This window comes from Eretmochelys imbricata, chromosome 10, assembly GCF_965152235.1.
Source record: "Eretmochelys imbricata isolate rEreImb1 chromosome 10, rEreImb1.hap1, whole genome shotgun sequence".
Lineage (NCBI taxonomy): Eukaryota > Metazoa > Chordata > Testudines > Cheloniidae > Eretmochelys > Eretmochelys imbricata.
In genome coordinates, this window is record NC_135581.1 from 18,250,323 (window position 1) to 18,265,178 (window position 14,856).

The 14,856-nt window shown below is 36.6% G+C and overlaps 1 protein-coding gene across 3 annotated transcripts in view; it reads left to right on the forward strand.

Moving 5' to 3' along the window:
- SMG1 (SMG1 nonsense mediated mRNA decay associated PI3K related kinase) overlaps positions 1–14,856 on the forward strand; it is a 119,226-nt gene that overhangs the window by 73,170 nt on the left and 31,200 nt on the right. For all 3 annotated transcript variants that reach the window (XM_077829098.1, XM_077829097.1, XM_077829099.1), the window contains 14 exons: positions 606–751; positions 1,480–1,681; positions 4,987–5,096; positions 5,492–5,639; positions 6,126–6,285; positions 6,751–6,871; positions 8,903–9,151; positions 9,594–9,878; positions 10,628–10,772; positions 11,063–11,198; positions 11,570–11,800; positions 11,919–12,096; positions 13,181–13,342; positions 13,795–14,012. In XM_077829098.1, coding sequence (XP_077685224.1) covers positions 606–751; positions 1,480–1,681; positions 4,987–5,096; positions 5,492–5,639; positions 6,126–6,285; positions 6,751–6,871; positions 8,903–9,151; positions 9,594–9,878; positions 10,628–10,772; positions 11,063–11,198; positions 11,570–11,800; positions 11,919–12,096; positions 13,181–13,342; positions 13,795–14,012 — 2,491 coding nt within the window. The remainder of the gene's footprint in view (positions 1–605; positions 752–1,479; positions 1,682–4,986; positions 5,097–5,491; positions 5,640–6,125; positions 6,286–6,750; positions 6,872–8,902; positions 9,152–9,593; positions 9,879–10,627; positions 10,773–11,062; positions 11,199–11,569; positions 11,801–11,918; positions 12,097–13,180; positions 13,343–13,794; positions 14,013–14,856) is intronic.

Here is a 14,856-nt window from a genome sequence, read left to right on the forward strand (position 1 = left end):
AGCTCGTTCCACTAACCATGGTTTCCATTCTGTCTCCCCAGATCAACATAGTTGGGGGAGCTCTGCTCGTCCTCACCCTGCTGTGTTGTTGCTTCTGTCTCCTGTGAGGGAGGGGGAGTTTCTGGCAGACGTCTCATGTGAAAAATCATATTATAGCTACTCCATCTAGAACAGTGCCAGCAAGTAAATTTTGCTTCAGTTCATAGTAATTTGAAGTTGGCATGAAAAGCTGATACATAGTTTCATATATGTGAAATTATGCCTATCAACTGACCACCTTAATTGTTTTCCATCTTCTTCAACCTTATTTTTTAAAGATCCCAGTTTGATGTTTTGGGTTGAAGGATAAAGACAATTCCAGGAATAAAAAAGATCAGTAACTAGATCACCCACCTTCAGTAGCTTCCTCGCCCCACCACTTCTGTTTTCCAAGCTTTACCATAGGGAGAAATCCTCTGTGGTCTTCCTTAGTTTTATTCTTGTGGCATTGCAGGGATCATTCATTCTGTCCTTTCATAGGAAAGTTTAATACAAACTCCATATACAAAAAGTAGAAAATCATTGCTGTAAAATGTTGACTAAACATTAAATCTTAAATGTTTAAGGTTTGAAAAAGCAACTGTTGAATACCAGGAGCACTTGAGTTCCATGACAGGAGTGGATTGCTCCATAGCTGGTTTTGATAAATCTGTCCTGAAGTTGGCCAATTCAAATAGTGGCAATAATGCCAGCCCAAAGCATTCTTTCAATGGTAAGTATTATTAATTGCTTTTTAAAATGGTCACAAACTCCATGTACTGAATATGTGTATAACATTGTTATGGTTTACAGGTAATATAGTCAACAATAAAGCCTTGCTATATTGCCTTAGTAATTTACATTGTAAACACTTACGTACAAGTTTAACTGAATAATACAGTTGAAGATATTGGGGCTACTCACATATGTAAAGATAAGCACATGCATAGATGTTTGCAGGTTTGGGGCCTAGTGAAGAGTTGGATAAAAGCAAGGATAACACATTGTATTTTAAGCAGTTTAGTTCTAATTATTTAGACTTTAATACGTCATTACTTCCAGTTATTTGTATACGTCATGAATGTACTATAGTATAAAAAGAAGCCTTAAAATGAGACCTTGCCACAGCACTCTATTAAAATCTTGAGAAGTGGGAAGGGGTATTTTGTACACTTTTGTGTGTATTATCAGGTGCACATATTAGTTTAGTTCTTCTATATTGATCAGATCATTTTCTATCCTCTAGTTTCTTTATAAATATTAACTAAATTCTCTTGCGTAAGTATTTCAGTTTTACAGGTGATAAAATATGCTACAGATGAGAAGTTAGGTGCTGTAAATATTGTGTAACTAATCTTATCTAAAACAGATGAAACTTTTTGCCTTAAAACATAATTTCCAAATGCTTTGTCAAGTAATAAGGCTTATTTTTCTTAAATATTGATTTTCTTAATTTCACAGGTGAAGCTAGAAAAACTGTTCTGACTAAACCAAGTGATTCTTCACCTGAAGTTATAAATTACTTGGGTAACAAAGCATGTGAATGTTACATTGCAATTGCTGATTGGTCTGCTGTACAAGAATGGCAGAATGCTGTCCATGATTTGAAAAAAAGCACAAGTAATACCTCAGTCAATTTAAAAGCAGACTTTAACTACATAAAGTAAGGTTCTCATTAATTTATTCAATAATATCTCTGAAAGCAGTAAACTGTTACATGAAAGCTTCTCTTAGTCTCATCATATCAGTGCCATGTGGTTTCCAAGATCTTTATCTTTTGTGATGCAAAATGAATAATGATTTAGTAGGAAAACTTCCTTGACGTATAGTAGCTATAACAAATAATTAGTGAATTGACACCATCCTAAGTAAATCATTGGAGCTTTCATGATTCTGAAGATTAGGAAAGGCCTCTTAAAGTGTTTATTTGGAGGCAGAAGATAATGGATTTGTTTTAGTTATTTTTCATTGTAAGGGGATTCATCCATTCTCACAACTAGAATAATTTTTTAAAATACCTTATCTTTCACTTGTATCTTTTTTTATTCTTTAGATTTCTGAATTAAAATATTTTGACTCTAAACTTACTTCAGAAATTAAAGAAGATTATGTTGGTTGATAGCTAATGATTCATTAGAGATACAAGGTGGATGAGGTAATATTTTATTGAATCACTATCTGTTGACAAGAGAAATTTTCAAGCTTACGTGGTGTTCTTCAGGATCTCTGTGTAAGCTTGGAAGCTTGTCTGTCTCACCCAATAAAATATATTACCTCACCACCTTGTCTCTCGAATGTCCTAGGGCCAACACAGCTACAACAACCCTGCATATATCTAATGAATCATGATAGTCTTTTTAGGTTTTTTTAAGTAAATATAAAAAAAGCGCACCTATGATTCTAGCAGACATTTGTCTTGTTACTCAAGTGGGTTTCAGCCTTTCTTCATTTGTGAACCCCTAAAAATTTCCAGTGGACGTGCAGACCCCTTTAGAAATCTTACACATAGTTTGTGGACCACCAGGGACCACAGGTTGAAAACCACTGTTCTAGGGTAATGACAGTCGTTTGCGAACAACTTAAACGTAGTCTGCGGATCCCTAAGGGGTCTGTGGACCACAGGTCCAAAACCACTGCTCTAGTTAATATAAAGTTGGAATTGCAATAGATAAGACTTCTGTAGCCATTCCATTTGAAGATCTATTCTTTTCAAGCCTGTACTTCTCCAATAAACTTCATAAAAAATCTTTTGTCTGAAGTTTTTCACATGCAGACTTGGCCTAAAAGTAAATTCTTGGGGAAAAGTTTAAATATAGTCTGTCAAGAAGTTTGAGTTTCTAAGGATAGAGTGTTTCTTTTTTTCTGTTAGTAAAACTGGTGGACTTCCTCATATAAACATAACTCAAAAAGTTTGTTTTTTAAAAGTTGCCATGTAGTTAATCCACAATGTAGGCAAGTCTTTACGATGTGTCTGAAAATATTTTGTTTAGAAATAGTTATGAATACTTCATATCCTCATCCTTTTTAGATACATTTGTCTGTGCTGGCAGAGATTTTTCAGTGATAGGCATCCACAAATAGTTTGTTTGCAGGTGCAGAGATTTGATCATTCTGAGTTGTGTGGGGCAGGTGTAGTTTTATCCAGGTCGTCTGTCTAATCTACATATTTTCCTGGTTATTAGGCACCAAATTTGTACACCCTCTAAAAAGCTTTTTAGGGTGCTCTATACCCATTTAAGATTATGACTTCACTGCAGAATCAAGCAAAAGGGAGAAACTCTGTAGCTAGAGAGAGAAGTTTTTAATCAAATAAATATGCAGTAGTAATGGGAATATAAACGTTTTCATAGCGATTGTGGGTTTTTTCTTCTTTGTCAGTCCAGACACTTCATATTTCCTTTCTGCCAGCAGATGGTAACAGAACACTTTGAACATTTATATCATGACATTCTGTGTTAAGGGTCTTGTTGGCTCAATCTTCAGTGTCTTATCTCAGTTGGCTGACTGATACTGTATCAAGTCTCCTGAACTGCTCAACTGATATGCTGTCAACAGGGTAGAAGGGTTGGGTGAGGAAGTTAGATTTTGGCTGTTGCAGGCTGTCAGCGTACTCCTGTGTAAACTATGCCCTACACAAGGCTCTAGGGCAGTGGGTCACAACCTGTGGCTCGTGGGCCGCTTGCGGCCCAATCAGCACACAGCTGCAATCCATGTGACATCCTCAGGGCCCTACAGATAGTATTGGATGTGGCCCACATAACACATTGTGGCCCATAATGGTAAATAGGTTGAGAGCCACTGCTCTAGGAGCTTGTCTATGGAAGGACACTCAGGAAAATTAACTGAAGGTGTAAATTTAAAGTGGATTAGTTAAATCAAGTTTAAACCCCTTTGTGAATGCTACTATTTTGAATTAAAGTGGCCTTAATTCACTTTAATTCTGAAGAAGGTTCTCATAGGGATTTAATGCAGTTTAACTAATCCCCTTTAAAATTTAGTTTGGATTAATTTTTCTGAGTGTCCCTGTGTAAACAAACCCTGTGTCTCTTGTTGTCATGTGCACCAAGCAGTTCAATTACTGGCCAAAAAAATTTTTGGGGCCTCTTTATTAGCCCTATATAAGTCAATGGTAAAACTCTCATTGACTTGGATGGAACGAGGATTCCCCCCCTTAAACATAAAGGAAAGCTCTTTTTAAGATTGCTCCCCTGAAAGGATCTTACTTTAATTTGCCAGTACTTATTATTTTCCTTCCTTTATCCCTACACCTAGTGGAAGAGCAGTAGGTGTGTGGACTAATTGATGATTTTCTATAAATATGAAACTTTGAAATGTTTGTTCTTTAATTTTGATAGTCTGATAGCTTCTAAATTTTCATGGATGGCAAAGATTGAATTAAGTGTTTTCTGCTACATTACCTTCATTTTACAGATTATGATTTTATATTAAGATGAAATCTTTGTTTTCAAGTTATGTGAATGTGCTCTGACTTCCACCTTCTAAAAGTGCTGTGTGAGAACCTCAGGGCTTTGAATAAAGGTATGTCTACACTTGAAGCTGGTGGCATAATTCACAGCTGGAGGAGACATACAATAGCTCTGACTGAGCAAGCATGCTAAAATTGGAATGCAGATGCAGCAGCGCAAGTGGGCTAGCTGCCCTGATTGCCTGTCTGTTTCTGACACACATTCTGCGTGGCTAGCCCTTCGTGATGCTTGTGCTGCTGTGGCTATATTCTGTTGTTAACACACTAGCTCACTCAAAGCTAGCATGAATATCTCTTCAAGCTGGGAATCACACCCCCTGCTCGAAGTGTACATATCGTAAGGCTGCATGGAAGAAACATGTTCAAAGACAATTGGTTTATTAGTAGTGCTCCTTCTGGCTTTTCATTGCTGTTAAGTTGTAGGATCTTCAACTAGGGTGAAGTAGGAGTATGGAAATAAAACTATAAAAATTGAATTGCAGATCTTTAAGCAGCTTTGAATGTGGAGAACTTACTGACTGTACAGAACAGCTAGAACTGCTACCTGGAGAAAACATCAACCTACTTACTGGAGGATCCAAAGAAAAAATAGGTACAAATAAAATCAAAATTCATAATAAAAGTAATTCCTAAACACTTATTATTATAAGCTTAAAATACAGTACCATATCAATATAGAAATTATACTTGGAGACTTTCTGGATAAGGATTCCAGAGTTCAGCAGAACTACTGTAACTTTATTTACCGAGTTGAGAAATAATTGGCAATCATAATCCTAAATGCTGTTGTATCTTTCTTTTGGATATATGTGTTTTTTGAGAAAAGAACTTGGACTTAGAAATGTAATTTTCTCATTAATTATCAATATTTGTTCTGCAGTTCTTATCGCGAACTTTCTTCCTTTCAAAACTTTTATTGCAAGAATTATGGTAAAGGTTGGTACTTTTTAATCATTTGTGGAATGTATGTATGTATAATCTTTGTAGACATGAAGAAGCTGCTTCCTAACATGCTAAGTCCTGATCCAAGAGAATTTCAGAAAGCAATTGAAGTACAGTTGTTGAGAAGTTCAGTGTGTCTGGCAACAGCTATTAACCACACAGAACAGGAACAAAAGTGGCAATTGATAACTGAGTAAGTTTAAAGAACCTTTGAGTGAATACAGTGACCTTGTATAACTTGTGTGAGAGAAGTTGTAATCCATTAAAAACCACTTTGTAGTAACTGTAGTCTTTGTTGTATTTAAGTATGAAGCTTTTGTTTGGCTGCATTTCTGAGTACATGAAGTTGTGTTTCATGGATTAGGAGCATAAACCACTAGGAGAAAGAATAAGGAGGGATTTTAATTTTAGAGATCTAATGCTTTGTTCACCTGGCCAGTTGACAGTAAACAATTCTTTGAAACAGACAATCTGTGGAAACTTATTGTGCATGATAAATGATAGGTTATGCAAGACCTGATCTTTTCTTCCATATGAAGAGGCTGAATTTTGCTGCCTGTTGCACATTCATAGCTTTTTTTTATGTTAATAAATAACATCTGTTAATTAAAAAGACAAGGATAATTAGTAGCTAATAGAATGGACTGTTCTAGTTTCTAACTCTAAATCTTTATTTCAGAAATATAGTAAAATATCTGAAGCAGACGTCACGAATCGCCATTGGACCTTTAAGACTTTCCACATTGACTGTGTCTCAGTCATTGCCAGTGTTGAGCACCCTGCAGTTATATTGTTCATCTGCTTTGGAAAACACAGTATCAAGCAGGCTTTCATCAGAGGTATGTTTTTTTGTGTATAAATTCTTAAAATAATATTAATAAGGTGATGTGTTAATACATGCATCAGGTAACGTCTTTCTGCAGAGATGGGCTCATTCTTATTCAAACTAAGTTGAGAACACATTGAATTTCCTAACATATTTGCACCTGAAAATATTTTTTTTTAATCTGTTAGTAAAATTTCTGACCATTTAACACCACTTCTACCTGCATCTTTGTAATCCCACAGTAAAAAGGGCTTCATTGCAGGACTCTTCAGACCTCACTTTAGACACCTCTCTCATGTAGTAACATCCCTGCTCAAACAGTCCAACTAAGCAAATATTTTTGGTGTTACGCTTTGCTATATAAACTTAAATTAGTAAACTACAGCTTACTCCACTCTAAAATATTCTGTAGGTATTGAAAACTACAAGTTCTACATTATTCCATGACAAACATGAAATTTTTTTATGCCTTCCACAGGACTGTCTTATCCCTCTTTTTAGTGATGCTTTACGGTCGTGCAAACAGCATGATGTAAGACCATGGATGCATGCCCTAAGATATACTGTGTACCAGAATCAATTGCTGGAAAAAATTAAAGGTATCTAAATTTTATGTTGGTCTCTAAGGTGCCACAAGGACTCCTCATTATACACAATTAGTGACTTAGACTTTTGTTTTGGTAGAAGCACTTGCATTTTCATGGTTCAAATAATTTGCTTAGAAATATGCTAAATAAAATTGTTTTATTTAGCAAATGCTTATGTATGTTATAAAATATTTAGGAAACAATGCTATAATATAATTCACTCATTCTCAAGTTTTTAAACACTTCCATTGAGTTCTTAGACATACCTTGTGCTGTCATTAGTGTGTTTTCAAAAACAAGCTCCTTTACAGTAATTCAAGTATGCAGTATGCTTCTGGTATGCAAAGAAGCAGGGTACAGGTAAAATCTCCGCCCCGGTTTTTTTCTTCTTTTGGTAATCCATGAGTCTCAAATTTTAAATGTCAAACTGGAATTAAAACTAGCTACATGAGACGAGAGCATACTGTGGAAGAGTGATTAATGTTTTTAATACTGGCTCCAAACAGGTTTTTTACTTTTATATTGTCTAATAGAATCTTAAAATGGAAAAAAGTAAACAAATTGCAAAAATATTGCTTTTCTTATGTAACTAGTTTTGTGGCCTCTGACATCAGCCATCTGTTAAATCGCATGCATATTGGGGGGAGAGCGCCCACAATCTTCTGCTCCAAAGCCATCTCATATATCACTTGACCTAACAGACTCTTCATTAGTTGTCAGTGATATTTTTTTTTGCTGTGAATCACCCATCCAATACTCTGGATTTTATCTGTCTTCTGTTTTAAAAAAAAAAAAAAAAAAGGTATCAGTAAAATTGCACAATAATGAATTTGGACCATTGTCAAGAATCTAAAAACCGTTAGGTCATTCTTCTCTCTTCAGAAAAGAAAACTCCCACTTAATGGTCCTTTTAAAAAAAAAAAAAAAGTGCCTGGGAGAATAATGAAGGCTCAGCATGATCTGAAACTTAGTACAAACCAATTAGAAATATTTGAGCAGCGCTCATTTCTTTGAAGAGAAAGCAGTAGTATACATAGACTTAAGCCAGCATACCAGTTTTTTAAAATACTTATTTATCAAGTTTTCACAGGTCTACATAGTGCCAAATCCAAAAGAGGTCCATGTCTTTTGTTAGAATTTGATACAGAGAAAGCTTTTGACAGAATAGAGTGGAACTTTCTGTCTATGTAGTGCTATCATATTGACCTTGACCCCCAATTCCTTAAATGGATAACTGCTCTTTATACTGGCCCAAAAGCAGCTGTGCCTTTTGGACTTAAAGCTTCCCTGTTTGAATTACACAGGGGAGCTAGGCAAGGATATCCATTGTTTCCTTTACTTTTTGCATTTCCATGGCCTTTATACAGAGGATAAAGAATAATGAATTTATCACTGTAAGCATGACAACACCTCAGAAAATAGCTTTATATGCTAGTGATGTAATAGTATCTAACCTGAACATTTCCTTAAAATTAGTATCTAAAGAAATCCATGATGTCAGGAAAACATGAGGCTTGAAATAATTTATACTGTTTCTATGTGTAGTTATAGATCTGTAATACTAGCTATAAATTTACCAGACTTTGAGAAGTTATCCCTCCAGAAGACATTTGGGTACACATAGGCAACAAATTCTGTAAGATACTGGGGAATTAAAATCTCAAAACAGCCAAGAGTTAAATGATTTAATTTTTCAAACTACTATTTCAGCAGATGAAAAAAGACTTGGGGTGCTGGAGGGAAGTATGCAATTACTTGATTGGTAAGAATAGCCACGATCAAAATTAATATTGTTGCCCAGGATATCCTTCTTGTTTCAAAATCTCTCTCTAATCATTCCAGATAATTCTCTGGCAGGCATACAGAGAATGTTAGAATTTATATGGACTAAGAAAAGACCAAGAGTGGGTATAGTTTTTTCCTCTGTTGATAATTGCATTCTGTATACGGCTGGCATGGTGAGGCAATCATCTACTTGTGTTCCAAATGCAATTATTGCTTTAAAACAAAGTTTTGTCAACAAAAATTTGCTTTCTTTTTCAGAACAAACTGTCTCTGTTAAAAGTCATCTAATGGAACTGGGTCTAACGGCAGCAAAATTTGCTAGAAAACGGGGGAATGTGGCCCTAGCCACACGATTGCTTGCTCAATGCAGTGAAGTTCAGCTGGGAAAAACCACTACTGCTCAAGATTTAGTTCAGCACTTCAAAAAATTGTCAGCACCAGGTCAAATAGATGAAAAATGGAGTCCTGAACTTGATATTGAGAAAACAAAATTGCTATACACAGCTGGTTAGTGTTTGATAATCTCACATAGATACTATGTCTTATCGTACTTCTTGCCAGGTTGTTTTTTCCAAGAAATCATAATGGTACAGTAAACCTAGAAATTGCTTTCAACCCAATAACTAATGTCTCAGTTTGAGTATTTTAAAATGGCTTTTCTCTTTAGTTGTTTAGATTTGAAGGAAGAGAAACTCCCTTTCTTACAAATTGCTGAGAGTATAGAATTGTTTCTGTATTATAAGTTTAACTCTTACAAATATTTGGCCCTGTAGTATAGACTCTTATAATACCCCAGTAACATCAGCAGATAGAAAAAGGCAGTCTGTCATTTCTGTTCATGATTTGTTAAAGCTGCATCTGAAATTTGCGGAATTTTGAGATTACAGGGAAGTGCTTTGAATAAAACTAACATCTCTAATAAAAATGTACTGTTTGTCTTGATATGCAGGTCAGTCAACACACGCTATGGAAATGCTGAGTTCTTGTGCCATATCTTTCTGCAAATCTGCCAAAGCCGAATATGCAGTAGCTAAGTCTATTCTTACACTGGCTAAATGGATTCAGGCTGAATGGAAAGAGATTTCAGGTCAACTGAAGCAAGTATACAGAGCACGACAGCAACAGAATCTCACTGGCCTTTCTACATTGTCTAAAAACGTATATACTTTGATTGACCTGCCATCTGTTAATACAATAGAAGAGGAATATCCTAGAATTGAAAGTGAATCTACAGGTAGAAGTTCCTCCTTCTAGTTTTTGCTTTGCCAGGCTATATGGTTATTCAGATGTGATGGTTCCAATAAGGGGCAGAGCCAGTTGTGCTGGTAAAGTTTAATGTGGTACAACTGCTTTGCTATTTTAAAAAGAAGATTTTCAGACTTAGGTTAATATTTTATATAAAATTCAGATTTTGGGGTTTTGTAGAATTTAAATACTAATGGGAAATACAGGAGCTTGGAATGAATTCTCTTAAGGGCAACACTATGCTTTTAAAGTTATTACAAAATCATAATAAACTCTCACTTAAGATCTAGCACCCAGACTGTAAATATAAAAGATCTATATTTAAATACCTTTAATAAACTTGAAAAACAATTATAAAATTTTTTTCCTCACAGGGTAACTGATCTTTTTTCTAAACACTTTTATTGCTCTTACAATTGTGATGTGTGTTGCAGTTAGTAAATTTGGTTGTTTCTTAGGAGACTTCTCCAAGTGTCATGATTAAATTTTTCCTCGTTTGAATCTGGACATCCTATCTAATTTAAGCCTCTGTTCAGCACATGCTCTCTACCTGACTTGTATCTATATTCTTTTCTCTTCACCTTTCCCATATCTCTACTCTCTTTAAAGTGATATATTGAAGTCTCAGTCTCTGAAGCACAGTATTCTGGTATTTTGGAGATCAGGATTCTCATAAATGTGAATCAGATGTGTTTATTTTTGTGTGTAACCTCTGTTGCTCTATTTCCACCACCACAGTAAATATTGGCGTTGGAGAACCTGACTTCATTTTGGGGCACCTGTATCACCTGTCTTCAGTACAGGCACCTGAAGTAGCCAAGTCATGGGCAGCACTGGCTAGTTGGGCTTACAGATGGGGCAGGAAGGTAGTTGATAATGCCAGGTAAATCTATTATTCTTGTTTTTAAAAAAATAAATACATAAAAAATCTTAATTTCACATTTGTTGAGTATATGTTAGCTCTCAATAAGTGTAATTCACCCCGTGCGATTCAGAGAGCCAAAACAAGATGGATGTGCCACTTGTGTTCTGTTTTGATTGCTGGCCCTCCGAATAGGGGTGAATTTCACCCTAAGACGAAGCCTTAAATATACAGTATTATGAAGGTAAGTAGCTCTGTAAATATTTACATTAATTGTGGTTTTGGGTTTGATGACTTATTAAATGTTACAGTCAGGGAGGTGTCCGTCTTCTGCCAAAAGAGAAATCTGAGGTTCAAAGCTTGCTTCCTGACAACATTGCAGAGGAAGACCGAGAGAAAATCTATGGCATTCTTGGACAGGCAGTATGTCGTCCAGCTGGAATTCAGGTAAGTGGAAACTTGCATTCTTGAAAAATGTTCCAATTCATTCAGCGTGCCACTTTAGCTTTCCTCCCTGATTGTGTAGTGGACTACAATATTTATATAATGTCTTAAATCAAACTTCTCCCAAAATGGCATACTGCACAAAAAATGCAGAAATTCCCAAGAAATAAGCTATGTTAGTGATTATACATGTATGGCATTATATCTGCTCTGGAATGAAGCAACTGAAAGAACTGTGTGTGTACACATTTCAAATTCCTGGCTACCCTTCCCGGGATCAGCAATTAATATACATTGTGGAAAAGTTTTGTGGTCTTGTTCAAACCAATTATCTCATTCTTTCCTCTTAATATTCTTGCATAATCTGAGTTTAGGATGAAGATATGACCCTACAGATCACAGAAAATGAAGACAATGAAGAAGATGATATGGTGGATGTTATATGGCGTCAGTTGCTGAGTAGTTGCCCCTGGCTTTCAGATCTTGATGAAAATGCAACAGAGGGGTTAATCAAAGTGTGGAGAAAAGTAGTAGACAGAATCTTCAGTCTCTATAAACTGTCCTGCAGTGCATATTTTACCTTCCTTAAACTCAATGCTGGTCAGGTATGCATTACAGTCTGTTGTGGTGATGAAAGCTAGTAGTTAAACATTTTTAAAGCTCAAGACCCATGACAAAACAGTATGGTCAGTTAAGAGTGCTACTTCTTTCTATAATATGTAGGTTCCTCTTGATGAAGATGACCCCAGACTACTTTTAAGAAACACTTCTGAACAAAGCACTGATGATGTTATTGTGATGGCAACCTTGAGATTGTTGAGGTTACTTGTGAAACATGCTGGAGAACTTCGACAATATCTAGAGCAGGGACTAGAAACAACCCCTACTGCTCCATGGAGAGGTAAGGTGGTTTTAGCTGAATTATTAAATTGAATTTTGACAGACTTTTTCCTAAATATAAATAAACAGAAAACTTCTTATCAAACTTGCCTTTGCAAACCTTTCTCTTTCAACCTTTGTAAACCCTAAGTTTATTTAAAAAAAAAAAAAAAATGTATACACAATAGTTTGTCTCCCACCTAATAGGCAGATTATTATGTACTCTTCATCTAACAAAACTTATTTTTTAAAAAGACTTTGGTATTCCCTAAGACTTTTGCAAAGACTAACCTGTATTCAAATTTGAAAGACTATTTTAAGTTTCTTGTAGGAAGTGAATGACCCCTTCCCAGGTGGGCCAGAGGAATGGACCATATATTCCTGAATTACAGTGGTAACTGCTGGACAGTGGCAGCCCTTCCAGGAATGGGTGAATTCCTACCACTTCTCTCAAGTGCTAGAATTAGTCAGCAAGATGCAGTGACCTGACTATAAAAGAGTGATGCTGAGTGAAAATGACAGGTTTCAGAGTAGCAGCCATGTTAGTCTGCATCCGCAAAAAGAAAAGGAGTACTTGTGGCACCTTAGAGACTAACAAATTTATTTGAGCATAAGCTTTCGTGAGCTACAGCTCACTTCATCGGATGCATCCATTGCACACATCCAAAGAAGTGAGCTCTAGCTCACGAAAGCTTATGCTCAAATAAATTTGTTAGTCTCTAAGGTGCCACAAGTACTCCTTTTCTTTTTGAGTGGAAATGGGTCCTTATTGCACCTTCTACATTGTCACAAAATCACATTTCTTTTTTGGAGCTTCTAGTGACGCAATCCCTAAAAACTATATGACGCTAACAGGCCCAATGTGCAGGACTCAATTGCTAGTGCTCTGTTGCAAGATTTATGTACTAAATATAATTGACTCTGCTTCTTGAATGGTAGGGGGAAGTAATCTAGTACCCATACACTAAAAGGTAGAGATCTTGCTGTGGTTTAAATAACAGGACAATGTTTCATGGTACAAAAATTACACATCACTGAAAACATCTTTCTGTGGCTTCAGTGTACAAAAATCAATGTAGCCCTTTTTTCTGCTCTTTTTTATAAAGGTATTATTCCTCAACTCTTCTCCCGCCTGAACCACCCTGAAATATATGTTCGTCAAAGTATTTGCAATTTACTGTGTCGAGTAGCTCAAGATTCTCCTCATCTTATATTGTACCCTGCAATAGTGGGTACCATTTCACTTAGCAGTGAATCCCAGTCTTCAGGTATGGAAGGATTCTTTTTGTTGTTGTTGCGGTTATTACTTAATGCCAAATAGTTGATAAATAAAATAATGTTCAGAAGGTCCATTTTAAACAATTTGCTGAGAAATACAGCAAGTCTATGTATGTGTGCTGCTAGCTAGAATGCAGTATGTTTGAACTTTTACTGTTTATACAGTAAAAGTTCACTTTGGTTATATCTTTCGATACAACACTCCTCAAGGTGTGACGTATTATGGACTACAGCTGTAAACTGTCTAAAATTCTAGTACCTTGTACGAAGACCCCTTTGGCACACCATAATTTTTTCATTATGATTTCATATATTATATCTAAGCCTTTTATACTTCCATAAGTTTGTGCAGTACCTAGCATAATGGGGCCCTGATTCAAAATTTGGCCTTTGGATGCTACTGCAGTTATATATATTATTCAATACACTTTTTCTAATCTAGGGAACAAGTTGCCCTCTGCAATCCCTACTTTGCTAGGTAACATTCAAGGTGAAGAACTATTAGGTGGTGAATGTGAAGGAGGAAGTGCCCCGGCTTCTCAAGAAAGTAATAAGGATGAACCAAAAAATGGATTAAATGAAGACCAAGCAATGATGCAGGACTGCTACAGCAAAATTGTAGAAAAACTGTCTACTGCAAATCCAACAATGGTGTTGCAGGTAAAATAAATTTGTTTTTTTGTAATTTATTCAGGCTGACTTGTAACCAGACATAGTTTGTGAAATTATGTATTCTTTGAGTGCTTGCACGTGTCCATTGCAACGTAGGTGTTCACGCGCCCTGAGCACAATTGCCAGAATCTTTTCCCTTCACGGTATCCGTTGGGTCAGCTCCAGCGCCCCCTGGTGCTGTGCGCTCATAGTACTAGTATGTAGCCGCGCCAAGCCCGCATCCCTTCAGTTCCTTCTTACCGCCTGTGACGGATACTGGAACTTACCTCTTTGCTCAGGCAATCTCTTCCAGTGGTTTTTCTCCTTTTTTGGGGTATATAGTTCTTGTAGTTTAGCTAGTGTGGTGGTGGTGGTAGTAGTACTTTTAGTAGTTAGTGTGTTTTGGATGCCTCTGTACTTATTTGGAGAGGCTTGTCTGCTCCCTAGTGCCAGGGTATGCCTCTGTCACGGGGTTTTAAGCCCTGCTCTTCCTGTGGCAAGTCGACTAATCGTGTCTTCACCAGACCCGCTAAATCACTATCACTGCGTTAACTACATCAACAGGCAGGGCGGAGTGCTCTCTTCCTCCCTATGGCAGGAGGCAGTCTGGCTGTGGGAGTTCTGCATTACACGCTCAATCTGCCTAGAAGCATCTTACCTGCCAGGTACACAGAACAAATTCGTAGATCACCTCAGCAGGTCCTTCTGCACTTGCCACAAGTGGTCCCTTCATCCAGACATGGCAAGGGACATCTTCCAGAGCCTAGGTATGGGACTACCTTTGTAGACCTGTTTGCTACCTGCGACAACAGGAAATGCTATCAGTTTTGCTCCCGGAGGGGCCACAATTTGG